General features: G+C 33.1%; 1 protein-coding gene across 1 annotated transcript; it reads right to left on the bottom strand.

Annotated features, from left to right (window-relative positions):
* Positions 1 to 572: 572 nt before the first annotated feature.
* On the bottom strand, positions 573 to 27,045 carry LOC134274846 (uncharacterized). The gene is made up of 7 exons (XM_062757091.1): positions 26,749 to 27,045; positions 18,574 to 19,417; positions 17,715 to 17,851; positions 16,350 to 16,568; positions 2,309 to 2,963; positions 1,933 to 2,069; positions 573 to 754 (listed from the first exon to the last, which is right to left on the bottom strand). The coding sequence occupies exons 1-7, from the start codon at positions 26,749 to 26,751 to the stop codon at positions 614 to 616; spliced, it is 2,136 nt and encodes a 711-aa protein (XP_062613075.1). The 5' UTR covers positions 26,752 to 27,045; the 3' UTR covers positions 573 to 613.
* Positions 27,046 to 27,834: the final 789 nt, after the last annotated feature.

Here is a 27,834-nt window from a genome sequence, read left to right as displayed (position 1 = left end):
ATCGTTCGTGGCGTAGTAATACACAGTGTGAGACAGAAAAATCTCACACTGCTGTCTCACACCGGACAAGTCAATCTTACACTGGTGATTATGCGAGAAAATAATATACCGATAAAAGGTTTTCCAGAGAGGGAGTAAAACATCATAATCAAATGTTGCTCTCTTGAAATAATTGGGCATGCACAGTCAGACGATTGAATCTCATTAATAGTTTAATACAGCTTGTGATTTATATATTAATTTCAGATTTTTTAAAAATGGTTTTCAGTTATTCTTTCACTCTTTGAAAATCCTTTTTCCTTTTTTATAATCAATATTATTTCTGGTAAAATTCTATTTTTTCTGCCGCACCTGTGACATGGTATTACATTTTTTTCAACATCTGCCTGTTGAACTATGACCATTTTATCGTTTTTTTTTAGGTTGGCTTTAATCAGGGTTTACTAAAATGAAGCAATGTTGGCAGATTTCAAAAAAACTTTTGTCTTACTATAACAAGTTGAAGAAAACATTTAAAGGGGACTTACTCTAATCATAATTCAATATATGTTTCATCAATAAATTAAGAAGTGTAAGAATGTTAAAATTTATTCTGTAAGATTTCTGAACAGTGTCACGTTTCTTTTCCAGTTTGTTTCTTTCTTTGCCGTACTTTTCCTGACTGTACTTTTCTGTTATGCGAATCACTCTGAACACTTTTAGCATTTTCTTTAATATCAGTCGATTCGTTGAAAAAACAAAAGAATTCGCTAGCCTGAAAAATAAAATAAAAAATGTTAATGTACGTACCCCATTGCCCTTGTTATAAATGGCGAGGATGAAAATGGAGCAAAATTATATTTCAAAGAATGGTGACTAAACAGATTTAAAACAGGGATTGCAAGAGTGAAAGACAGACAATAACACGGAGTTAAAATAACCATATAATATTTGCGTGAATCAATTAATTCTAACACAAAAAAGGATAAACTCCAATTTGTTTTTGTAGATACAAATGGATCCAAATACATGTATCATGTGAAATTTGAATTTTTAAATTTGCATTGTGTCATGATGCATGTGCATTTACACTGTTTAAGCTCAAAATATATACTGCTTCATTTTGAGGCCTCATATTTTGGCAATTTATTTTGATATAAAGATGTGTGAACAAGAATGATTATGCCTTCGGATATACATGTATATAATTTATGCAAATCATACTCAGTTTGTGAATTAAGAATTTAGCGTAAAGTTCTCATTATGAAAATTTATAATGAAACAATTAAAAACAAAACTTCTCAGGAAGATTTTCTCGGCAAAAATTATATACTTTTAATTTAAAAAATTATGATGGCAATTTATTTGTGCGGTTCGAACCCTAGTTATAAAATTCCTAAGTATCAGTTACTGGCTTATTATTATGCTACACAACTTCTGAAGAATAGTAGTATTTAAATCATGTCTATAATATGACCCCTAACTAAATAGACTTCTAGTACTTCTCAGAATGCTGCAAATATTACATATGTACATTGCATGTCATAAAAGTGTTTTTTTATTTTTTTAGGGATAGTGGGTCTTTGCTCCATGTTTCTGTAAACCAAAAATATATATTTTTACCCAAACTTTGAAGATAACTTTCAAAAAAGAGTAAAGACCCACTCACATAAAAAAAGATGTGTTACAGTATGAAAAAGTGATCCGTTTTGCCTTCTTGTGTGTGTGTAACTTAGCTACATGTACATCATAGACAAGTAATTTCAATCTGGACGATTTAACAACTTAAACTTTAATGCTATATAAAATATCAAAGAACCAAAGAAATTTTGATATAATTTATTTTAATTGTTCACTTTCATATTTGTTGAACTATAGGCATTTCGTTTCCCTTCTTCGCCCATCTTCTTTAAAATTTTTTCTGTTTTTGTTTTTTTTATATCATCAGCTCACCTTAAGTCCTAAGTATATTCCTACAAAAGGTCCGCCCCAGTAAACAAGTAGGTGAGACAAGATGGGGGTGTTTCCACAACCAATGGTTCGTCCAGTGGCTAAAGCTGGGTGTATATACATCCCAGTCATTTTCACACCTAAAAAATAGAATTGATCAGTCAGGAAAAAAAAGTAAAGGAAATTGTTTCCGAGTGTAGAAATAAACCCTCAAAAATAATTTATTTATTTAGTGATTAAAAATGTACATATTATTGTTAAAATTTAAAGAAATAAAATATCGCCAGATTTTAAAAAATATTTTATCGTGTCACATCAATTATGTAAAAATATACCAACAAATATACAGCTTCCTGGCATCTACGAAGATTTAACCTACCTATGCATACAACCAGTGCTGTATTGGTAAACTTCAGGGCTATGTCTAAAGGTCTGTATTTAGAGAGCGTCTGCTGGTTCATCCAGAAATCATAAGCAACTCCAATTCCTTCTAAAGCAAATCCGCCTAAAGCAGCAATTCTAAGATCGGAACTACAATTTGATTTTTGAATTAATTTCTCAGAGAAAGTCGAATGAAAATCCAGACTTAAAATATAATGTCCAAGCTCCCAGGCGAAAAACCCTGCAAGAATTTGAGCAGACACTTTAAGGATGAATTTCCATTTTGGAATTAGACCTCGAAGATACTTGGACCAAACAGTTAGAGGTGTTCCATCGCCTATGTTAAATATAAGCACACTAGCCGTATTCAATGGCACCACGCACAAAACATATCCAAGATGACCATGTGCGTTCCTTATAACCCCATGCCCAAAACAGTATGTACAGAAGGCCAAGGTTTTAAAGAAATCGAGGACGTATTCTTGTACGATCCCGGGCATTAATGCCTTTGCTAGTTGGTAAGAGACATAACAGAATAACAGAGCCAGGAGATAGATGATGATTGCGGAGATCGCAGCAGAGAAATGGGTGACGGGGGGTTCGAACCCCAATGCCACTTCCCAGACATCTCTCCACGTCATGGGGTGTTTTGCCTGAAAAAATAAAATTTATTGATTCATCACTGATTTTGTCATAAAGCATTGCAATTTTCATTTTTCTGTGATTTTCTTTATATAATACAAATATCTACATTTACATTTGCGTATATAACAATTTAAAATTTATATAATCCATTAGAAATGCCGCGCCATTTTCAAATTTCTTTCCAAAGCAAAGTCTAACATATTTCTTTGTAACGAAACCTTTTTAGAGTCACGGCGCGGTAGAATACACAGTAGGAACTACATGCTTTTTCAATATTTAGGAACACCAAAATGTTTATTGTTTTCACTCAATTTCATTTTGAAAAAATACCCTTTTAAAATTAACGTAAAATACAACAAATGTGCATTAAAAATTAATTAATTCCGTATGGAAACATAAAAATTAATTTGTTATTTTTTTCTTTGCAATGTTTATTTGCGTTATTTAACTTTCCAACATCACAAACGGCTTTCCAACGTAACGAAACGGCTCTTACGTTTATTAAGCACTCCAATACCGAAGGGCGTTTTAATTCACTTTAAATATGAACTAAATAAACAACAATCACGATAGAGGAAAATTAAAGAATGTAAATATAAGCATTAAATTCATATTTTGGGATGTCTTCGGTCCTATAACACACCTGGCCGTGCCGGCAAATTCACCCCCGCGCTTTCGCGCGTTATTATTATTTGTCCGCACGGCCAGGTGTGTTATAGGACCAAAGACATCCCAAAATATGAATTCAGTGCTTAAAAAGATGATGAATATTTTAATTTCAACATTTAACAGACATAAATTCAAATTTGAAAAAAAAAAAAAAATTCTGTTTCATTTATTGAATCACCTTCAGCAACTTTACGTTATGACTTCATCATCGATGTATAAATATGTGGGGGGAAAAAGAAAAAACAAAACATACTTTAAATTTATCTATAAACATCGTAAGTTAAGTGGTCATATGGACCATAAATTTGACAAAGCTCAACATATTTTTCAAAATTCTTTATGTAGAGCCGAGAGTTCAATTTCTGATTAAAAGTAAGTATATTTCAATTTCAGGCAGTATCCAATTCAAGCATTTTTATTAATAATTCATCAATTTATCAAACACCTACTATAACCAAAATTACCTCAGCATATAATCAAAATTTATTATTTTATGTTTGATGGAAATAAAAAACCCTTCATTTTCTTTGTAACCAACACATTTGTGGCATATCTATTTCTTTTTTGATTTGACATGGAGAAATACAATTTTTCAAATTTCGGCAAAAGTTTGGAAACATAGGCATCTACTTCTTTTTTTTTTTACTAAGTCATCATCTTAAATTACTTCGGAAAAAATGCGAGCAGCACGGTTGAATTTTAAACCATTGAAATCAGTCAGAGATAAAAGGTTAATGTCCTGCCAGGGGTGTTTTTTAGACAGAAACAAACAATGAAGTTAATGTATTCTCTGTCATGTTGATGAATTCTCTTCTTTATTTCTTAATACTTGTAAGAAATTTTAATATAGTTATGTGTGACTGTCTCTTCACAGTAAGTGCGTATCCAAACTCAAATAAAATATATATATGTATTTCTAGTGGCCTAGTGGGGAGGGGGTGCACAGTCAATACATGTACCTGTAACAAAAAATTGTAGAAGAAAAATAAATCATTCGAACAGTGTTCTGATGGGGCACCTTGCACCTTCACCTTCAGGGTGAACATGCAAAATATAAATAAGTAGATAAATATATGTTAAATAGATGAATTGTAAATAAACACCACGATAATATAATTCGGAACATTAAACTTCCTTTAGGCGAGATCCGTTTCATTTCATGACAGGGCCCAATTTTATTATCGATTGAAACGTAGACTTACAGAGAGAACAGAATTATTCAATGAAATTAATTCGTGCAAAAAAGGAATTTCTTGCACATAACAGTTATACGTATGGATCTAAAGATCTAATTAATTACAGTGTATGGCGTTCTTATTTAAATAACAGTACAGATCTCACCGTGCTACGCAGTACGTCCTGATTTCTTTATCAGCTCTGACCCGTGTATACAAATTAAACATCTGCACCATGTTCTAAAAGTTCACAACCACTACTCTGTAATTTTGTCCGTGCCCTCATGCGATCTACGTAAAATTGACGGCGCTAGGGAGGCGTTTTGACTGCACCGCACTGCGCTAACAATAGTGTACCTTCCGCCATCCTGCATGTACGAAAGCCTATACGGATCAATATTTAGAAGAAAAACTTTTTTAAAAAGGCGTTGGAAAGGGTTATGACTTTCATACGGCGTTAAAACGTCTAAAGAAAAAGTTATGACGCCTTTCAAAAAAAGGTTTATCACGTCTTTCCAAAAGGGTATTTTAACAAAAATTAATGGACTAGTGCTTCATTACGTCTCAAAAATAAATTTAATTTAAACAGATTGTAGTTAGATATCAAAAATACTTAATAGTCCTGAATTTGTTTCTTCATGGGAGCCAGTCAAAGAGCCCTCTAATAAAAACGTCCCGGTAAAAGCGTCCCCTGATTTTGGTCAAAGCGCCCCCTAATTTTGGTCAAAGCACCCCCTAACATTTTTTTAAAGAAAAAATACCGCCCCCAAATATTGGTCAAAGCGCCCCCTGATTTTAGTCAAAGCGCCTGGATTTATTCAGGGGAGCCAGTCAAAGAGCCCCCTAATAAAAACGTCCCGGTCAAAGCGTCCCCTTATTTTGGTCAAAGCGCCCCCTAATTTTGGTCAAAGCACCCCCTAACATTTTTTTTTGTAGAAAAAATACCGCCCCCAAATATTGGTCAAAGCGTCCCCTGATTTTAGTCATTTCCCTGATTTAAGTCAAAGCGCACCCTAACATATTTTGTAGACAAAATACCGCCCCCAAATATTGACCAAAGCGTCCCCTGATTTAGTCAAAGCACCCCTAACATATTTCAATATAAAAAAAAATCATTAAGTACTGTCCCCAAGAAATGGTCAAAATGCCTCCTGATTTTGGTCAAAGCGTCCCCTGGTTTTGGTCAAAGCGCCCCCTAACATATTTTGATAGAATTTTGGGAAGGGGTGGGGGTAATTACAGCTAGAGGGCTCAGGTAAGGCCACACCAATAAAAAAAAATTGTTCGTTTAATGTGCTGTTTCCTGTTATATTTCCGCTCTATTTATCGTACTTTTAAGCAACTTACTCTGCAAATCAGAAAAAATACAATTGTCCGCTCAAATTTTTTCACACTCCGCCTAAAAATCTTGCCTACAAAAAAGTAATAGTATTATTATTCAACCGCTAGCCCGCTCGTACTTTTTTCATCAAATGTCCGACGAACAAGAAATTAAACTGGTGTGGCCTAAAATCAAGATGTGAAATTTCTGGCTTTTATTTTGGAGTTTAAAAAATCTTGCTAGGTGCCAGTAAAAAAATCAGGGGACATTTTGACCATTGCTTGGGGATGGATTCGAAACGATTTTTTTTTCTATAAAATTATGTTAGGGGGCGTTTTGACCAAAATCTAGGGACGCTTTGACCAAAATCGGGGGCATTTTGACCATTGCTTGGGGACGGTTTCGAAACAATTTTTTCTAAGAAAAAATATGTTAGGGGGCGCTTTGACTAAAATCAGAGACGCTTTGACCAAAATCAAGGGACGCTTTGAGGGCGGTTTTGTAACATCATTTAACTGTAATATTCTATAAAGGGGCGCTGTGACCAAAATCAGGGGGCATTTTGACCAAAATCGGGGGACGCTTTGACCGGGATGGTTTTATTAGGGGGCGCTTTGACTGGATTTATTTTATGTCCGGCATATGGACCAGTTCCTACAAAGATCATGAATTTCACTTTTATGGTAGTAGGCTACAAGTAATTGCTCTGATAAATACATGTATATATGTACGATATTTGTCCATAAAGTTCGTGGACAAATATGCTATCATAAATAATTAAAGTTTTCTAAATAATGACAGCAGAGACAAACGTGTACGATAATATTTTGATTTGATCTATGATTAATATAATTTTTACACAATCAAACACTAGAAGAATTTTTCAAATGTTAGCTAAATTAATAATAAGGAACTTAAGTTTTAAAATATATCACATATATATGAATTTCCAAACAAAGTACAATTATGTTGGCCTTTAAAAGCTTCCAATCTAAGTACAGATATGAGCCAAAAATCCGTTAAAAGTGTTTAATTACTCTCTTACTAAACGGTCAAAACTTATTGTTTTTGTATCATTTTGTATCTTTATATGACTTCTTTACCATATGTGAAAATAAGAAAAATTTAAATATAGGGCGTATATAAAAATAACTTAAATATCCTAAAAATTTACCAAAAATTTAAGAAAATTGCATATAAAATCCATTTTTGTTAAACTGTTTGTGTGAATTTGGTAATATCATCTTATTGACCCTATACGGTAATATCTTTTTATTCAAAAAGATAAATTTTCTTTTGAAATAGGTATCTCATGATTGGATGCAGTTATTTTCATTCTTAATGACCAGGGAAAAGGTAATGACCTTTACCGGACCTTGACTCTAATATAAAACGGTCAAAACTAATCTGATACCATCAATTAGCAATATTGTCTTCTCGATTCTGTGAAAAATTCATTAATTTTTAAATACAAAAAATACAGTTTTGTGTGAGAAGAATCCTACCTTAAATAATTCAAATCTTCAATTGTCTCTTTCTCACAATAAACATAAACCTAAGGGACTTGAATCGCTCTTTGATGTATTGTTTAATTTATTACTTCTATTTGAAGCTGATTAGTATCTTATACATATAGATAAAGTTTTAATTTCCAAAAGTAGGTCATTGTGACCTACATTTTATTTAACACACTCTGATAACCCAAGACGCATTCAGCTGACAAATTTAGATGAATCTAAGCCCCTTATTATCTTAAATAGTCAGATACACCCCCTACTAATGTTATTGTGATTTAAATTCAAGACACGTGGTTTAGGTTGATCTATTCAAAGGTTATAGGGTAGAACCGGTTTTATAAATAAAATTGGCAGTAAACATGATTTTGCTATAACCTGTTTCTTTTGAAAACATGTCCTGTAATAAATGTTTCCAGACCTTTCTGAAAGACTTTCATGATTTTCAACAGAAATAGGGTGGCTAAAGGAGGGGGTGTCAAAATAACAACATATCTTATACTTTTCTGCGAAAATTAGAGCTCACTAGCCACCAATTCGCTGGTAAAAAATGTGTATTATCATCTACACTGACAAACCTTTGTTTGCCTTATATGGCTATTGTTATAAATGCGCACACAGGATCTTACCACGAGCAACTGACCACTCGTTGAATGAATAGCAACGTTTACAGTAATACCAAATACATGTTTACATTTTACTTCGAACACGAAGTTCTGGTCAATCTACAATAATGTTAATGGACTGCAAAATAAAAAAAAAATGTTCTTACGAACAAAATACAAAGATAAGAAACTATGAAAGATGTTACGGGCGTTTTTAATTTGTTGCTAACTGAAAAAAATGTTTAATAAAATGTATACGTAGTTTTATAGTGTCAAGAACACCAGCGCTTCAAGGGTGAGGAAAACGATAGTCTCTATGCATTTAAATGGACAAAACTTTGTTTACGTTCGTGATCACGTGTTCTGCCAGGGAATCCACCTGTATGGCAATTGTATTCACCAATAGTTCAACAAAGGAATTAATACAGACGCAAATCGCTTTTGCAGTATGACTTTCAGAAACCTAGACTTCCATCGTTTATTTAACAAATGAATTGTTTGTCATTATGAGCATTGAAATATTTATTTTCAAAAATGCTTTTCATTTACCATAAGATTTTCCTTTTTTTCAAGCGTAAAATTCCTGTAGTATTCGTAGTAACCCATAATGCACTACTCATTCAGCTGATTGGTCAGTTAAAATCATGCTGGTGCCTCATTTGCTAATCTGACGCCAAAAAATATAGTCCCAGTTCCCATGCAAAAATATTTGTCCAAAAAGAAATTTTAATTCATGACTGCAGAAAATTGTATTATAGAGAATACTTATTTAAGTTTGAGTGAATGTAAGAGAGATCGATTGACTGAAGTACATTTCTACAGACATTATCAGCTGATTCTAGGGTGGCGAAAACTGAAACGCAACGTAACTTTTCTGTTTACCATGCCTCCACGTGATAGTCACTACCTAGCCACATTTCCGTGAATAATTTACCCTATCTCGCTGAAGTCTCGCTAACTCTCGCCAGGGCCACTGCCAGAGCTACTCTGAACTCATCGGGTTTTATAATTTGCAGAACACCGAAAAATAAAAGGTTCCGAACACATTAGTAGGGGTGAGATATAGCCATGAAATGACAAACGTAATTGACGCTGACTTACAACATACAACAAGACACCTATATACACAAATTGACAAAGTTTGATGTTCTTAAGCTTATTTATATATGAAATATTTACATGTAGATATTGCCTTGAAATTGCAAAAGAAGGTCACTGTAACCTAGTTTTCAGTTGCCACATTCGGAGGATCCAAGATGCATCATCTGACAAAGTTTTCTGCTTCTAAGCCTGTAATTACCTGGCCCCAGGATCATGAAAACAGATTTAGACTTAAGTCAAATTTCAATGGCCTGTAAAATGTTTATTAAACATTGAATTAATTTCTAAATTTGCAGATAATAACACTACTGTGAAGCAATTTTGATAAATATTTTACTTTTGATTAGCTTGACTTTTAATCATTATAGTACAACATTAAGATTTTGACTTAAGCTTAAGGACAGATGATACAAATTTTTTCTTTGAAAAAGATTAAATATCATGTCACAAGTTTAGAAAAGTGGATAGTTCTTAGAATTTATTCTCCGAAGAACTGGAATATGAAATAGACTTGGAAAATATTTGTAATATTTCAATAAAAAAACAATATAGACAAATCACATTCAGTAAAGGTTTACAGGTGAAAATAAATTTCAGAATATGTTACCTTGGTACTAAAAGTGTATAATACAAACTTTAGAAAAATATACCAAGCCAGGTGAATTTAAAGAGAAGGAACAAAATGACAAAAAATTAGCAATATCACATAGGCTGATTTTTACAATTTAGATTTTCAAAGAAAAAAAATTGTTTGTATCATCTGTCCTTAAGATGTTTAATGATGTAATAAACTATAGCCATGGAATTCCAAAAGTTGGTCACTGTGACCTACTGTTTAGTTGAAATACTCCAAGGACCCAAATTATATCAACTCACAAAGTGTGGTGATTGAAGCCCACAAGTATTTGAAATATTTAGATATAGCCATGTATTCCACTAGCAGGTCAATGTGACCTACTTTTCAGTTGACATCTCCGAGGACCCAGGATGCATCAACTGACAAAGTTTGATGATTCTTAGCCCCTTATTTTCCTATATACTAGTATTCTGACAAAGTAATCAAATGCAAAAAGTACATCATCATGATGGTGAGCTACTTTTTTGGTTTACACACATTATGGTCCCATGATGCATAATCTGACAACGATGACCTAAGGCTTCATAGTGTCCAAATTATCATCAAATTCAAGGTGAAAATGAATTCCTGAAAATTCAAAAATGTAGAAAACATTGACCTATTTTTGAGTCAATATGATAACAATTACATATCCTCATCATTGTGTTAAAGTTAAGTGATAATCTGCCCAGTGGTTCTGGTGGAAAAAAACCCATTTTAAGCAACTACTACTTCTGGTTTTATTTCCCTAATGCCTCCCCTAGTATAAGGCTATTTAGGGACACATCCCCCATTTTTAGCTTAATAAGGGGACCCCTCGGCCAAGAATATTCACACTGTGACAAATCTGACAAAAATTGGCCCATATTCCAGAAAGCTGAAATGGCCACATCATTAGTTCTTTGAACCGTTGGCCCAGAAGAGCTAACATGTCCAAAAAAAAATATCTTAAATACCGAGTTGTTATTTTTAACTAAAGAGACATCTTTAAAATTGTTAAAATATTCAGCCAAGAACGGTCATCCTTTTCAAGGTTATCAACCAACTCATTGATAAGGGACTGGTGTTTTTTCAAGAATTGATAAATTCTAAACAGACAAGAAAATTATTAAAAATATCAAAAAGCTATTTTCATTAAGAAAACGTTTGAAGAAATGTCAATAAAATTTCAAAGCAACACTTTGTTCTACAAGCATCTGTTGCATTTTAAAACATTTGTACATTAAATCAAAAGGAATGCTGACATTTTGACAGATTATAAGAAAAAGACAACACTTAAAAGTGCCAAATGCAAAAAATAAAAAACAAAATAAAAAACACACATATTTGAGAACATCTTCAATAAGCCAGCACTAACCAGCTTCCAAATCTTTTTTTATCTGAATGAGTTACATACTTTTCATTTTCTCCAAATATCTCATGCATTTTCAAAGTTCTGTATTCTTCTAACATAAATATTAAAAAGTATATACTGCCTAAATTCTTTACTTTTACTCTGGCTTATCAAATAAATAAACAAAACTTTATACCTGACTTCTTGGTTCATCAGCAATCAATATATTGTCTGAACAATAAATACAAACATCCAATCACTGAATGATATGACAAGAACCTATTGATGAAGATCTTAAATTGCTCTTCTTCACAGCTGTTGATAATTGATTTTCATACTTACATTTATGTTTGTAAAGAAGAGGAGATCATCAAAATCTACTGAATATATATGAATGTAAAATCAAACTCATCATAAACCTACTTGAAGATTTTCCTCCAACAATGCTGACTTTATACCTTAATACCGGTATACACTGAACCAAACTTCTAAGTGTTCACCTAACATTTTTAAAGTTTTAAAGAACAAATGCAAACAAAAAATAATTTCTTTAATTCTTGGTTAATGATGCATATTTAAGTTCGATGTTGCGTAAATTTCGTGTAAGTATCTCGTTAGAATTTTAAGCAGAATGTCAAGGAAATGATGTACCTTCAAAATGAAAATTCACACAAAAAAATTCCCAATGGAGTAAGACCCACTACTCGCTATAATTACTACAAGACAATCTTTATTGTCGGATACCATGTACCCTTGAATAGGAGATTGACCAATCCGCTGCCACCCCTGCATGTACTGCATAGATCTTTCCAAACCATTGAAATTGTTAGGAAAAAGGGGGGGGGGGTTGACATTTCTTTTAAAATCCCAAATGTGTTTAATAGGATTCTGATCCGGGAATTTGACACTGTATCGTCACACAAAAGCCTTTTGGTCAATATCTTTGGGTGTTTAGCTCGTAAGTGCACCGCTTTAAGGGTAATTCAAACTGCTTGAGTTGATATAAGACTGCCACGAGCACCAATTTCTTATCATTTTCGTACGATTGAAATGGTTTGTTTCCATGTTTCTAAGATTTTCTCGGGACACTTTAACATCTTTTTAACCTAGTGTGACGCGAAATTTTCTCCTCAGAAGAAGATCAAGGCCACTTCCGGTCTAGTTTAATTTTGTCAAAAACTTTCAAATTTGATAAATTGGAGATGAAAAATGAGCACAGCCTATAGAAAAATGTGTTTAAATGGGTTTTGATACTGTTTGATAATTTTTAAAAGTAATAACAAGTACAATTAAGCATTAAAATAAACGTGAGTAAAACGTGGAGCAAAGATGTTCCAGATATGAACATTCCAACGGCTCTCCCTTCTATCTCAATGGTCATTTTGCCAATGTTTTGTGTTTTTTAGTAAAACCAGGTTTTAAAATTTGATAATGATCATAAAAAGATGCTTATTTCACGAAACACGTGCCGTAAAGTACAGATTTATTGTTTTTAAGCTTCGTCACGGAACATTGGTTTTCATCGGTGATATTGAATTTTCTTTCTACAATTGTTGAGAAGACTCATTTGTTGTAATAATTTGAAAATATCATACCATTCGATAAAGTAGTTTTTAAATAAATACATTTATTAAAGTGAACACTTAGAAGTTTTGTTAAGTGTAATATGACCCTGAATTTAACATACTTAATTACATGTACCTATTTAAACAATAAACATCAATATCTAGGGACTCATGTCTATAAATACTATGAAATAAAAACAACAATTTAAAATATATGCACCACTGCTACATGTAGCTTGAGGACATGGATCAAAAATTAGAAAGGAAATGTAAAATAAATATCTTTAGCTACTTTTAAAATTATCTACAGTCCAAGTTATAAGAAAATCAGGGTGACTTCAAATGGTAAAACAACAGGGCAATTATAAATTCTCTACCTACAACAATGAGACAACATGATGCAGCATCTAATAATTACAACTAGTGAATAAAAGAGCCAATCATACAGCAGCTAAGTGCAACTGCTAAATCAATGAACCAATCATACAGCAGCTAAGTACAACTGCTAAATCAATGAACCAATCATACAGCAGCAAACATACAGCCACTAACTAATACAATTAATGAATAAAAGAGCCAATCATACAGCAGCCTAGTACAATTACTAAATCATTGAACCAATCATATAGCTAATTATAGAAAAATATAACCAAATATATTAATGATAAGTGAGAAAATGTCAAACATTTTTTTGATATTTCATGAAAACAAATTCAAAAACATATTTATCTTGACCTTCAAACTTTCAATTTCACATTAATTTCCAATATTTACAATGGAAGATTAAGTATTCTATAGTGGTACTTTCAAGGATTTAATCTGCATATGAAGATGTATGAAGTAATTATGGAACAAAAAAAAACAAACAGAAAAACATGAAAGAGAGAAATTCAGATAACAGAATAGGTAACATGAGGAACTATAATTACACAGGTGAATTTCTCTTCCTAGTACTTATGTAATTTTATACGTGGATTTTGATTACTGAAACAAAGTTGAAGGTTGTCAGAAGGTTAAGGTCACACAGAATATGTAGAAATTTGACTTCAGAATAAGATGATGAAAAATTCTATTACCCTTTTCCAATTTACATGTTTATCTTAATTTACAAAGAATTGTTAAAGTAAGATACAGTTTAAAGGTAAGTCAAGCTCCAAAATATAGCACAGTTAATTAACTTTTTTATGACATATTAACACATGTATATGATTTTAAAAAAAAAGAAAAAGAAATGTGACTCTATTGAATGGTCATTGGCACTGCAAACAAATTGCATGTCTCAGTCAAAAATAAAACATGGTTGTTCTAAATCCTAATGGACAAAAACTGTAAAATGAGATAAAACTTGGGACAAAAAAAAGAACACAAAGCAATGCTTTAAATAGAGCATGCAGAGCATTGGAAATTCTAGGTGGAATCAGATTCCTAAAAGAAGTAAGCCTCCCCTGTGGGATGATAACACAATTCACAATCTCAAAGTTGATCATAATACTGAAATTGGTGAATTTGGTACATGTTATGTTATGGATTCCAGAGAACAAGTTGAAAATGTTCAAATGTTTATCAAGTTACAACAATATCTATGGCACAAACAAGAAATATGGCAACAAACAAAACAAAACAGATGGCAATATTTCACCTTACCAACTAAGATGAATAAAAATACATGTAAATCTTTCTTTTCTTTTTTTTTTTGGTATAACATATAACAGTAAACTGAAAAATTAAATTTTCATTTAAGGATACTTTTAAGTTAAAAAAAATAAAAGTTTCTTTTAACATGTTTGATTCTTCAAAACATTCAAATGATTAAAAAAAACTCCCTATCTTTTTTTTTAACCTTAATGTAAAAGTATAAAATCTGAAAAAAATAAAACAATAAAATTGTCAAAGCTGTCCATTATTTTGTGACTCCATATATGGCACTGCTGTTTCCTTGACAAAACAGATAAGCATACCCTTCAGTTATGAACAACCGTGTCCAAAGTATTATCCAGGTTGAGCTTACTTACAAGGAAGCAGATATTTTATTTTTTGCTTAGAAGTATTAAAAGGACATGCACTGTAGCACATTTGCAAAACTTCTTTTTTTTTTGCAGTTATTATTTTAATTCTAAGTGAAATATAGAACACATTCAATGACAGACTTCAACTTAGATGAAAATTCTTACTACACAATGACATCACTTTCAATCTATTCTTACATTAAATACTGAAAAAACATTGGCATGGGCATGATTTTTGTTGATATTTAGTTTTACTCCTATTTAATATGCTATGATCACTGCTAACAAGCCTGACACTGACAATGATGTTCTGTTAATTTTGCTTTCTTTCATTTCTATTTTGACTTTTTTGGGTAAAATTTCAAAACCTTTTTTATTGACAGTATGTGGATAAATTATTGGATTTCTAACTACTTTAAATAACATGGCAAAATTTCCTTAGATCATGGAAGTACCAGCATGCATGGCCATAAAACATGAACCAAAATGGTTATATCTTTAGAAAACACACATCTCTTGACAGTTTTATCATAATATATCAGTGTGAAACCCTCTTGTGTGTAAGTCATTTAATTCTAGTACTACCATTACTACCAAAACTGAAGATTTAAACCATTAAATCTGTATCCCTGTCCTTTTAAAAATACTTAAGGTTAAGCAAACTGTGCACATAGTGGCTATACATCCTTCCTTCCTCATAAGTCAGGGTAGCTTAATTGTCTAGCGAGTCTCTGTCGAAAGGCCTCTTTGTTTTTGGAAACTCCATTCATTGTTTTTTCAGACAAATGGTTGCTACATCCTTCTTTCCTCATAAGTCAGGGTAGCTTAATTGTCTAGCGAGTCTCTTTCGAAAGGCCTCTTTGTTTCTGGAAACTCCATTCATTGTTTTTTCAGACAAACGGTTGCTACATCCTTCTTTCCTCATAAGTCAGGGTAGCTTAATTGTCTAGCGAGTCTCTTTCGAAAGGCCTCTTTGTTTCTGGAAACTCCATTCATTGTTTTTTCAGACAAACGGTTGCTACATCCTTCTTTCCTCATAAGTCAGGGTAGCTTAATTGTCTAGCGAGTCTCTGTCGAAAGGCCTCTTTGTTTTTGGAAACTCCATTCAATGTTTTTTCAGACAAACGCTTGCTACATCCTTCTTTCCTCATAAGTCAGGGTAGCTTAATTGTCTAGCGAGTCTCTTTCGAAAGGCCTCTTTGTTTGTGGAAACTCCATTCATTGTTTTCTCAGACAAACGGTTGCTACATCCTTCTTTCCTCATAAGTCAGGGTAGCTTAATTGTCTAGCGAGTCTCTTTCGAAAGGTCTCTTTGTTTCTGGAAACTCCATTCATTGTTTTTTCAGACAAACGGTTGCTACATCCTTCTTTCCTCATAAGTCAGGGTAGCTTAATTGTCTAGCGAGTCTCTTTCGAAAGGCCTCTTTGTTTGTGGAAACTCCATTCATTGTTTTCTCAGACAAACGGTTGCTACATCCTTCTTTCCTCATAAGTCAGGGTAGCTTAATTGTCTAGCGAGTCTCTTTCGAAAGGCCTCTTTGTTTCTGGAAACTCCATTTATTGTTTTTTCAGACAAACCGCTGCCGGAAACTCCATTCATTGTTTTTTCAGACAAACGGTTGCCACTGTCACTGTTCTTGATGACATGGTCTTCTTTCTTTTGATGATTCCGTCTCTTGTAGAAAGGCAAGGAATATTTTTTGGCAAGCTAATTAAAACAAAAAAAAACAAACAAGAAAATTAAATTTAAAGTACTATATACAGATATAGTCAAACCTTGTTTTCAACTGATTTCAACATATTATCAATGGTATCTGAGATAAAATGTTCCAGATATCTTCATGATCTTAGTTTAAGGTTCATCGATACTCTGATAAGAGAGATAACTCTTAATGACATAAATGTCTGTTATCCTTTATAGATTTTCCAAGTTGAAGTGTATTTTTTGTCCAATCTTGCCCCGCAAGCTAATCTGGTATAATTGTTTGTATTTTACTCATAAATCATTAAGATTCAAGCAACATTTAATATGAGGGTTTTAACTTAACTGATTGCAAGTAAGTTTGTTTGTTAGTTGTTTTGCATCCCCATGAGAATTTCTCACTCATATGGAGTTGCCACCACTTGCTGGTGGAGGGATGCAAATTTTGGCCTATACTTGGCATCATCAAGTATTTATAAATTTTGCACAGAATAGCCCCCCCCCCCCCAACTTCTGCCTCTAAGGTGTGATACATAAAAATATTCAAATGTTTGATTGATTGTATGTTTTTTTATGTCCCATGTGATCATTTTTCACTCAAGTTAAGACATCACTATTTTTATTGATGATACCCTTATATTAAATTTTGACCTTTTACTTGGCAAATAGGGCTATTGAGCAGTAAGGGATCTTTATTGTGCCAACACAAGCCATCCTAAATTCTGTAAAATAACAAGTTTTTACAGGGTCAAATTTTGGAGGTTTGAGAAAAAAATATTGGTTTGTGAGAATTTGCTGTTGAGGTTGGAGAAGTGTCAAGTAATAAAGCATATGAAATTTTACATTTCGCGAAGGTCATGAATTCAAGGGTTGCTCCATACCTTGAAAACAACAAAAATCAAACCCCCCATGAAAATTCACAGTTCATCCTGCAATTTTCACTTCAAAAAATTGGTTGAAAATGTCTGATTGGTTCTAAAGAAGTGGATAATGTGAATTTAAGTCCCAAATTATACAGGCCACTGAAGAATTGGAAAAGTCCCAGATAATATCCACACATGACAGACAGATCCCTGACAGTCAGACACATTTTGATCAGAAATGCTCACTTGATCTTAATTCATCTCAGGTAAACTTATATACTTCACATACTTTCATTCCTATGATTATCCCTAGGAATGGTCCTATCCAGTAGACCAATATATGGGACCAGATAGATGTGGATCCGCAACCCAAGGTGTGACCTGTCGCCATGGCAGGGTGTAAATACATCCCCGTCTTACTGAGGCCTAAAAAAACAAAATTAAAAAAAACATCCTTAGTACAGTGAAACCTGTCTAATCTGACATTTACTGGGAAAGGAACTTTATGTCAGAATAGACAGGGTGTCAGATTAGAGAGTGTACAAAATGGTAAAATGGGAAAGAAATTTCATGTCAGAATTCGGAGTGTGACGGATTGCATAGTGTTGGATTTGACAGTCTGCACTGTTATGTAAAGGGGCATGGACATTATAAATGTTGCTTTGCCATTTTGTCTATGATTTTATTTCATATCTATCTTTATCAAAAATTTAAATAAACTTTGGTTTAGTAAATTGGACTTAGGAATAATTCTTAAACATGTTAAAATTCAATCATAAGGGTTACTTAATCAAAGACTTGCATTTATAAAAATGGGCAACAAGCTCTGTTAATGTTTATTTCTAATTTGGTACATCTGATTTAACAACTCTAGATCTGTACACATTACTGAAACTTTTAACATCAAATTTGTATTCTTACTGGGTTGCCCTTTAAAGTGTTATAATAATTAAAGCACTTTGAAACTCCTCTTTCGGTACAGCAAAACTTTAGTATGAACACGGATATTGGGAATTCACAGATATAGCGAAGATATCTTCGATCCCCAGCTATAAAAATTTAACAAATTCCTTAATTTTAAAGGTCCTTGTGACTTGGTTATAACCAAGTTCTGCTCTGTATATAATTTATATATTGTAAAAATTTACCTAAACAGACAAGTACAGCACAATTGAAGATCTTCAGAGCAAGGTCTATTGGCACATATTTGGAGAGAGTCTGTTGGTCCAACCAGAAATCATACGTGACGACTAGAGTCTCCAGGATAAAGCCGGAGAGGGGGGACGTATTCAGGTCGGACACACAGTTCTCTTGTTGACTGACTCGGTCATCAAAGGAGTGGTGAAAATCCAGTCTATAAACTATATGGCCTAGTTCCCAGGAACTAAAACCAGCTAGGATCTGAGCTGTCACTTTCAATACAAATTTCCAGAGTGGAATTTTTCTCTTCAGATATTGCAGCCATACCTGTAATGGCGTGCCATCCCCAAGGTGAAAAATCAAGATGCTAATTGTACTCAGTGGAACACAACAAAAGACATAGCCAAGATGCCCATGGGCATCCCTGATCACACCATGTCCAAAACAGTAAGTACAGAAGGCCAAGGTTTTGAAGTAATCTAAGACGTATTCCTGTATACACCAAGGTAAAAACACCCTCGACATCTGGTAGAAGATGAAGCAGAATAGTAATACCAGAATATATACGAAGATGGACGAGATAATGGAAGAAAAATACGTGACTGGAGCTTCAAACCCTAGAGCCATCATCCACAACTCCCTCCAACTCACGATATCGTCAGCTGTAAAATTACTGATCGTCGGTATTATTTCTTCAGTAAAATTACTGATCGTTGGTATTATTTCTTCAGTAAAATTACTGATATAATTACGGATCGTTGTAATTATTTCTTCTGCATTGGTCGTTAAATTACTGATGGCTTCAGCCGTTATATTAGTAATATTACTGATCGTCGTAAGAATACTGTCAGCCTGCAAATATAAAAACATAAAACATTACTATAGGACATGACGACATGTCAGCCTAAAATGTAAAAACATAAAACATTACACTATAGGACATGACGATATGTCAGCCTAAAATGTAAAAACATAAAACATTACTATAGGACATGACGATATGTCAGCCTAAAATGTAAAAACATAAAACATTACTATAGGACATGACGACATGTCAGCCTAAAAAATGTAAAAACATAAAACATTACTATAGGACATGACGATATGTCAGCCTAAAATGTAAAAACATAAAACATTACTGTAAGATATGATGATCTGTCAGCCTGTAAATGTATTAAAAGACATGAAATACATGTATTACTGAAAAATATAAACCACTGTCCATATCGTCCACCTGTAAATATACCCGGTAAAACATAAAACTATCCCCGAATGCTTCCACATAAGTTTCAGCTTTTCTGGCCCAGTGGTTCTTGAAGAGAACACTTTTAAAGATTTTTCCTATATATTTCAATGTAAAACTTGGATTCCCTACTGTGACCCCACCCTACACCTTAGGGGTCATGATTTTAACAATTTAGAATCTACACTATCCAAGGATATGCTTCAACATAAGTTTCAGCTTTTCTGGCCCAGTGTTTCTTGGTAAGATTTTTCCTATATATATTTCAATGTTAAACTTGGATTCAAAATTGTGGCCCCACCCTACCCCTGGGCCCGGGGGTCATGATTTGAACAATTTAAACTCTAAACTATCCCAGAATGCTACCATATACATGTAAGTTTCAGTTTTTCTGGCCCACTGGTTCTTGAGGAGAAGACTTTTAAAGATTTTTCCTATTTATTTCAATTTAAAACTTGGATTCGGCCTATTGTGGCCCTGCCCTACCCCCAGTGGTCATGAATTTAATATGTAATTAAGAATCTAATCTATCTCAGATTGCTTTCAAATAAGTTTCAGCTTTTCTGGCCCAGTGGTTCTTGAGAAGAAGATTTAAAAAAAAACAAGAGGCCCAAGGGCCTTGAATCGCTCTTCTGATAAATTGTACAATCTATCACTTCTATTAGAAGCCTCCAACTCTATTAGTATCATAAGACCCAAAATGCATCAACTTACAAAGTATGATAATATTTAGCCAGTTAAGACTGAAGATATTATAATATAATTATAAAATACCATTAAGTAGGTCACAGTGACCTACCTTTTGATTGGAATTTTCTGAGGACTCGAGATACATTAATTGACAAAGACTGATGATTCTAATTAAATAAGTACCTGAGAATATTCAAAAGTAGGTCACCATGACCTACTTTTTGGTCAACATTCTCTGAAAACCCAAGATGCATCATCTGACAAAGTTTGAAAATTCTAAGCCAATTAGTTCCAGAGATAATTAAATATAGCCATCAAATGTCAAAAGTAGGTCACGGTGACCTACTTTTTGGTCGACGTTATCCAAACACCCAAGATGCCTAAACTGATAAAATTTGATGATTCTAAGCCAGTAAGTACCTGAGATATTCAAAAGTAGGTCACCTTGACCTACTTCTTGTTGGACATTCAATGAAACCGTAAGATGCCTCAACTGACAAAGTTTGATGATCCTGAGCCAGTAAGTACCATATATAATTAAATATAGCCATAAAATGTCAAAAGTAGGTCACAGTGACCTACTTTTTGGTCGAAGTTCTCCGAAAACCCAAGGTGCCTAAACTGACAAAGTTTGAAGATTCTAAGCTAATACATACCTGAGATATTCAAAAGTAGGTCACTGTGACCTACTTTTTGGTCGACATTCTCCGAAAACCCAAGATGCATCAACTGACAAAGTTTGATGATTTTAGGTCAAAAAGTACAAGAGATACTTAATTATAGCTACAAAATGTCAAAAGTAGGTCACCATGACCTACTTTTTGGTCGTCACTCTCCGAAAACCCAAGATGCATCAACTCACAAAGTTTGATGATTCTAAGCCAATAAGTACTGGAGATACTTAAATAAAGCCATAAAATGTCAAAAGTAGGTCACCATGACCTACTTTTTGGTCGTCACTCTCCGATAACTAAATATGCATCCACTCACAAAGTTTGATGATTCTAAGCCAATAAATACCTAAGATACTGAAATATAGCCATAAAATGTCGAAAGTAGGTCATTGTGACCTACATTTTGGTCGACATTTTTCAAAGACCCAAGATGCATCTACTGACCAAGTTTGATGATCGTAGGTCTGAAGGTAATCAAAATATGCATTTTAAACAATTTGAAAACAAATGTCAGCAAAATTCAAAAAGTAGGTCACAGTGACCTACTTTTTCATAAATATGTTTTAAGGTCCCTAGATGCATCAAAGTACAAGATTTGATGATTCTAAACCTCCCGGTGTCTGTAATAATGGGATTTAATGTTTTTAAATGGATAAGTCATAAAGTTAAAAAAGTAGGTCACGGTGACCTACTTTTAAGTTGTCATTGTTCAAGGACCCAAGATGCATCAACTGACAAAGTTTGATGATCATAGGCCTTAAAGTGTCCAAAATATGCCTTCAAATCAATTTGAAAACAAATCCCCACAAAATTTAAAAAGTAGGTCACCGTGACCTACTTTTGAGTTAACATGATGTGAAGTCGTAAGATGCATCAACTTACAAGATTTGATGATCCTAGTCCTTACAGTAAGAAAAATATACACGTTTTTATTAATTGTAAATTTAGGTCAACTTTGAAGTGACCTTGAGACCACGCCCTTTGCCCCAGGGTCATGCCTTAATTGAACAATTTTTAATCTTCAACATATCCTTATCCTTGCATGTAAGTTTGGTAAAAATCTGCCTGGTGGTTCTGGAGAAGAAGATTTTTTAGCAACCAGTACTTTTGGTTTTGTTTTCCTGATTATCTCCCCTTGTTTTAGGGTCCCAACCCTTATTTTAGTATAAAGGGTAGCCCTTGGGCCAGGGATACCCTGTGACAAATTTGGTACTGATTGGCCAAGGGGTTCTTGAGTTATGGCCCATATTCTAAAATATTTCAAAACTTGTAAAACTATGTAAAACTTGAATTCCCTATTGTTTTCCAAGTTTTTCACGATTTTGATATTAACATCTGAAATATATAAAGTTTTCGGACTTTTTTCAGGATCTGAATTTTTACGTGCCAGGAAAATGTCAGATCTGGAACCATTGCCTGATTACAAGAACTGGGAATTCTCAGGTAGATTTTCGATATTGCAAGCCGATGTCAAATTCACAATTTGTCAATAGTACAATACTGTAAGTCCTTTAAATGGTTCTTTTATAAAATACATAATCCGAAGAAAACACTTTATCTGACTGTCGAAATTTGCTTTTATTTTGTGCATTCTTAAAACTTGCAATCCTGTATCGATATGTGAAGTGGTGTTTCATGCATTGTGCTTTTGACAAATTGTGAGTTCGACAATACATATAATTTTGTTAGCAAGTCTCGAAAATCAACTCCAGTTGAAGACAGCAAAATTTTCAGTTTTCATAACCGCCCAGGTTCTGACATTTACCTGGCACGTAGAATATCAAAATCATAAAAAAGCCAGAAACCGTCAGATATTTCGGACTACCTGTAAACAATTATGGTAATGCAGAAACATAAAACGTTACGGTACAACATAAAGATATCATCTGACATCAGACAGTCAACATATTGTAGAAACAAAACTTTACTGCATGACAAAAAAACATCAACACAAGATCAATCATTACATTATTGTAAATGTATAAACATCCAAAATGGCTTTATATCATTAAACAAATTGAAATCATCAGCCTGTAGTGTATATGAAGAAAGTTACATGATAAAAAATTACTGTATGACATAACAATATCATGAGATTAAAAATGTAAAAGTTTGATGTAAAAACATTCTATATCATTCTCTAACAGATTTCTGGTAGCCTGTAAATGTAGAAACATTAAACATACCATGATTACTGTATGAAATATTCAGAAATAATGATAGCATCAGCCTGCATGTACACATGAATTGGATTGGAAAAAAAACAAGGCAAAAAATGCCTGTCATCTGACTCATCGTTCTCTCTTCATTATAGTTTTTCAGTTTATTTATTGTAATCACATTCAATCATGATACCCAGTGTACTGGTGTAAGAGACTACTTAACTAAAAACTGTACACTCAGCATGAATCAGCTATCAGTGAAGATACAGTCTAGCATGTCCTAAAAAAAGATTTAAGCTGCTATGGGAAATTATCCAATAGAGAGACCAAAAAATATAATCAAACAAATTAAACATCAGGCCCCAAGACCATAAATTGAAAACAGATTTAAGTTAGAATTTGAATCCTAAATAACTTTTTAAATAGAATTTCAAGCCAATATAACTTTTTGAAGCATTTTTCAAATGAAACAAAATTTTCATCATTTGTTGGAATTTAAATGTTATACGAAATTGCAAATTTTCAAGTAAATCACAGAATATGTTTGATAAAATTCAATTTAAATTATAAAAATCTTAATTTTGATTATAATAAGTCTCAGGGTTCTCCATGAGCTGTTTTACTGTGTTGGTCCCGACACAGTAAAATTTTCTCCGAGACAGAAACGATTAGGGATGGGTATTGCCAAAAATTTCATATCGCGATATATTACGATTTTTTCCCCAAAATATCATGATAATATCCTGATATTTTTACAAGCAAATTTTTTTAATGATTTTAAATGAATAGTCATTATTTTTCTTAAAAATGCTAGAAAAACAAAATTTCACTTTTTTGAAATTTTTATGTACATAAAATTAATCATGTCTGAATGATAAAATGCCATTCTTTTCTCCTTTTACAACATTTTTTAGACTTTCTGTGAGTGAAATTTAAAATATTGAACAAATAATAATACCTGGACTCTGCGTTTTCGGGGGGGGGGGGGGGGGGGGGTCCAAGGTCACTTTTTACCTGGTTTAGTATATATATTTAATAACTCTGTAAATTCCACCCTGCCCCCCCCCCTTCTAGATCTGTGCATGCATGTATTCTTTAGTAATTATAATGAATAGTGATACAGTTGCGCATTTGATAGCGAAAATTTTAATGCTTCGCGTAAACTCTGCAACACAGTAATATTTTAAACGATGGAGGACCCTGAGTGTATTCTCTGCTAATATGATCTCCCGGCTTGGTCAGCATGGTCAGATATATACATGTGTTAGTGGTAAAAATTGGTTGTAAGAAAATCGATCCTTGGCAATGGGGCTTCAAATTTTGTTTCAATCTGTATATATATATCCAAGATTTAATTGGAAAATCCTCTGTGTGATTTATGAACATTTCCTTATAAACAAGATTTGCTGATAAATCTATTCTGAATAACCAAGTTTTACTGTACAGTACTATAACAATTTAACACATACTAGCTAGCTTACAGTTTGATTACTATTTCTGATAATATCTTATTAGAAGTATTGTTGACATTTATAAAGAAATTTCTTTAGGATTCTGATGATTCATCAAACAGCAAGATATAGTTCTGCTGACATATGGCTCAAGAACTCAAAATGCCGGTACTTCATGTACATATAATATAGATGTACATGATTGTTGCTCAGATATTTCTAGTAAGAGTTATAAAACCAGTAAAACATTACAGACTTATACAACAGTGAAACAATAATTTTCATTCATATATCATCATGTTCATCTTTATCATATTCATGAATATAAAGAAACTATATAATCACTGAATGTTTTGTGGTTATATACCGTAGATATAGAATTTATTTCATGAATGGATAGGGAATTTTCGATAATTTTTATTCGTGAAAATATAAAAACTTCCTGCCTCATGAGAAACTATATAATCATTGAATGTTTTGTGGTTATATATAGATATAGAATTTATTTCATGAATGGATAGGGAATTTTCGATAAGTAATTTTTATTTGTGAAAATATAAAAACTTCCTGCCTCAAGAGTGAAATAAAATCAATATCTATTCACAAAACATTGAATATCCTGTTTCTTACATCTTCTACTATGTTCCTTGTTATAATTAAGTTCGTGCTGTGGGCTGTGTCCTCAATAATATCAATTTTATTCAATAGATGACTTAATCAATTCAGCTAAACTCTATTTATTGACTCCCCAAAACATTGAACAGTATGGTGAGCTATACAGTACTGTACAGTATTTGATCCTTGAAAATAGAAATGTTTATACTTATAAATACATTCCAAAATCTAAACTCCATATACACATTTTACTTACATTACAAAATTTAAACTCAATGATATTCAAATCTTAGTTAGAAAAAATTATCCAAGCATTCCAAGGGTTTTAATTCTAGGGGCAACATCTGAGTTATGACAGGCATTTAAAGCTACTGGAGTAAGGAATTTGGCATGGATGTTACTCAGTGGAAGGGGGTGGTGTACTGAGGTAGGGTAATTGGGCACTGGTGCCAATATGTGGCAGTGACTACGTCTAATACCTTAAAATTGAATTGCCAAAATGGTAAGATAATGATAATGATGATCAGTAATTAATTTTGATAACCTCACTAACAATACAAATATGTCAATTGTGAACACCGCAAAAGACATGAGATGGGATCAGGTGCTTTGGAGGAGTAAGCATTCCTTGTTGACAGGTCACAGTGACACCTACTGTGACAGTGATCCTTGATTAAAATTGATCAGGTAGGCAGAATATTCTGTACTCTGTAGTCATTTTTAACAAAGAAACAAAGATCTATCTTTATTGGTGTGAAATATGTCAAAAGAAACCCCAAAGATACCAGTAATAAAGCTTTCCTTTGCCAGCTCAATGGTCATTTCTATGTTTATCTGTTTATATTTCCATTTCTAATTTTTTTTCTCTGTGATAACCCTTAGAAATTTAAGTTAGGGGAGTTTATTTCTTGATAATAATTTGAATTATAAATAAAGGATCATGACATGCTTTACCGGTTATATCGAATAAAAGATATGTGTGAAAATAAAACGATATGCACATGTACATGTAAATTCACATTTTTAGGCCTTAATTTTCATTGGACAATAGGCCTATGCATGATAAGGTCCTCTACCCCTGAATAGTGAATTTTTACAGACCAGAACCAAATTTTACCGGTAAAAACCGACTTCGCATAGTCTGAATAATCTAAGTTTCCTCTTACTCTAACCCCCTTTTTTTTTTACAGCTATTATCAGTGATTATATGTATTGACATACCAGGAATTATATAGTTTGGGAATCTCAAATTACATTATATAATATATAAATAAAATATAAGCTTTTAAAATTAAATACTCAGTACACTTTTGACATGTTTGACAAACAGTTTAAAAAAAAAACTTACCATGATTAGGCTTTAATCAGTTGTCCACAATTTGAATTCCAACACTTATTTTGATTCTGTTGTAGTAAACTCTCTTTTGAAAAAAAAATAATAATCCGTGTGAGGTAGGGGTTTTATGAGGTCATTAACCCATGCTGCGATGCTTTGAAAAAATTTTCCACTATAATCCTCTTAGCCCACCTTCAACGACTCGCCTGACTGTGCATTTAAACATAAACACAAACAAAGGAAACAATCTCAAAATAAAACACTTGTATAGTTAAACAATGCTATTTTTTAAGGGTTGGGTAAGAACGTGCACCCTAGAAATCAACTCCACTTTGTTATTGTCTCTGTCGATCAGGCGCTTCATTATCCATCTGCGTACATTCCGATTTTTAAAACTTTCGTTTGACCCTAGCTGTCGATATGGCAGATTTGGCGGATCTAACAAAAAGAAAGAATGGAAAAATTCCATTCGCAACCTACTAGCGGAAAATTTTACGAAGCCCCCCTCCAGAAATGCCCAATGAAACTACCAAAAATATTGTTCACTATACATTTTTAAAAATATTTGTACGCATTTATGGTTAGTTCTACACGAATTTATGTTTTTTTTTATTTTGAACGGAAAACGGTGAAAGCGTAATCTAAGAAGGATAACTCTTCCAACATTGTATCATTTACAGCAAATCCATGTTACTGCCCGTTGTTTTCTCGTGCCCCGTAATCGAAGAATCGGGGTATTTTTGCCCTGTCTGTCCGTCTGTCTGTTTAGCTGTTTGTCTGTCTGTCCTCCAAAAAACTTTAACATTCATGATTGCTTATAACTCTTGATTGGTTGGAACTGTGACATATTGATATTCATATTTCACCTGACAGGTGTACTCCTTGTGACAGGCCTTCCTTTGGGTTTCAATATATTTGACCTTTAACCCAAATTTGCAAGAATTTTCCTAGCATTAACATGGGTAAAAACTTTTCAACAGCTGGCGGTAAGGCTTTCATACTTTACATACCGTATATATATATCTTTCCATGGATATTATTAGTTATCCAGGTTCAATCAAGGGTGTACGGGAATTTACCCCGGGTTTTATTCCATAC

This window comes from Saccostrea cucullata, unplaced genomic scaffold, assembly GCF_032062105.1.
Source record: "Saccostrea cucullata isolate Sc308-1 unplaced genomic scaffold, CSIRO_AGI_Scuc_v1 ctg72, whole genome shotgun sequence".
In the NCBI taxonomy this organism is placed as follows: domain Eukaryota; kingdom Metazoa; phylum Mollusca; class Bivalvia; order Ostreida; family Ostreidae; genus Saccostrea; species Saccostrea cuccullata.
This window is presented reverse-complemented; position numbering and strand designations above follow the sequence as displayed.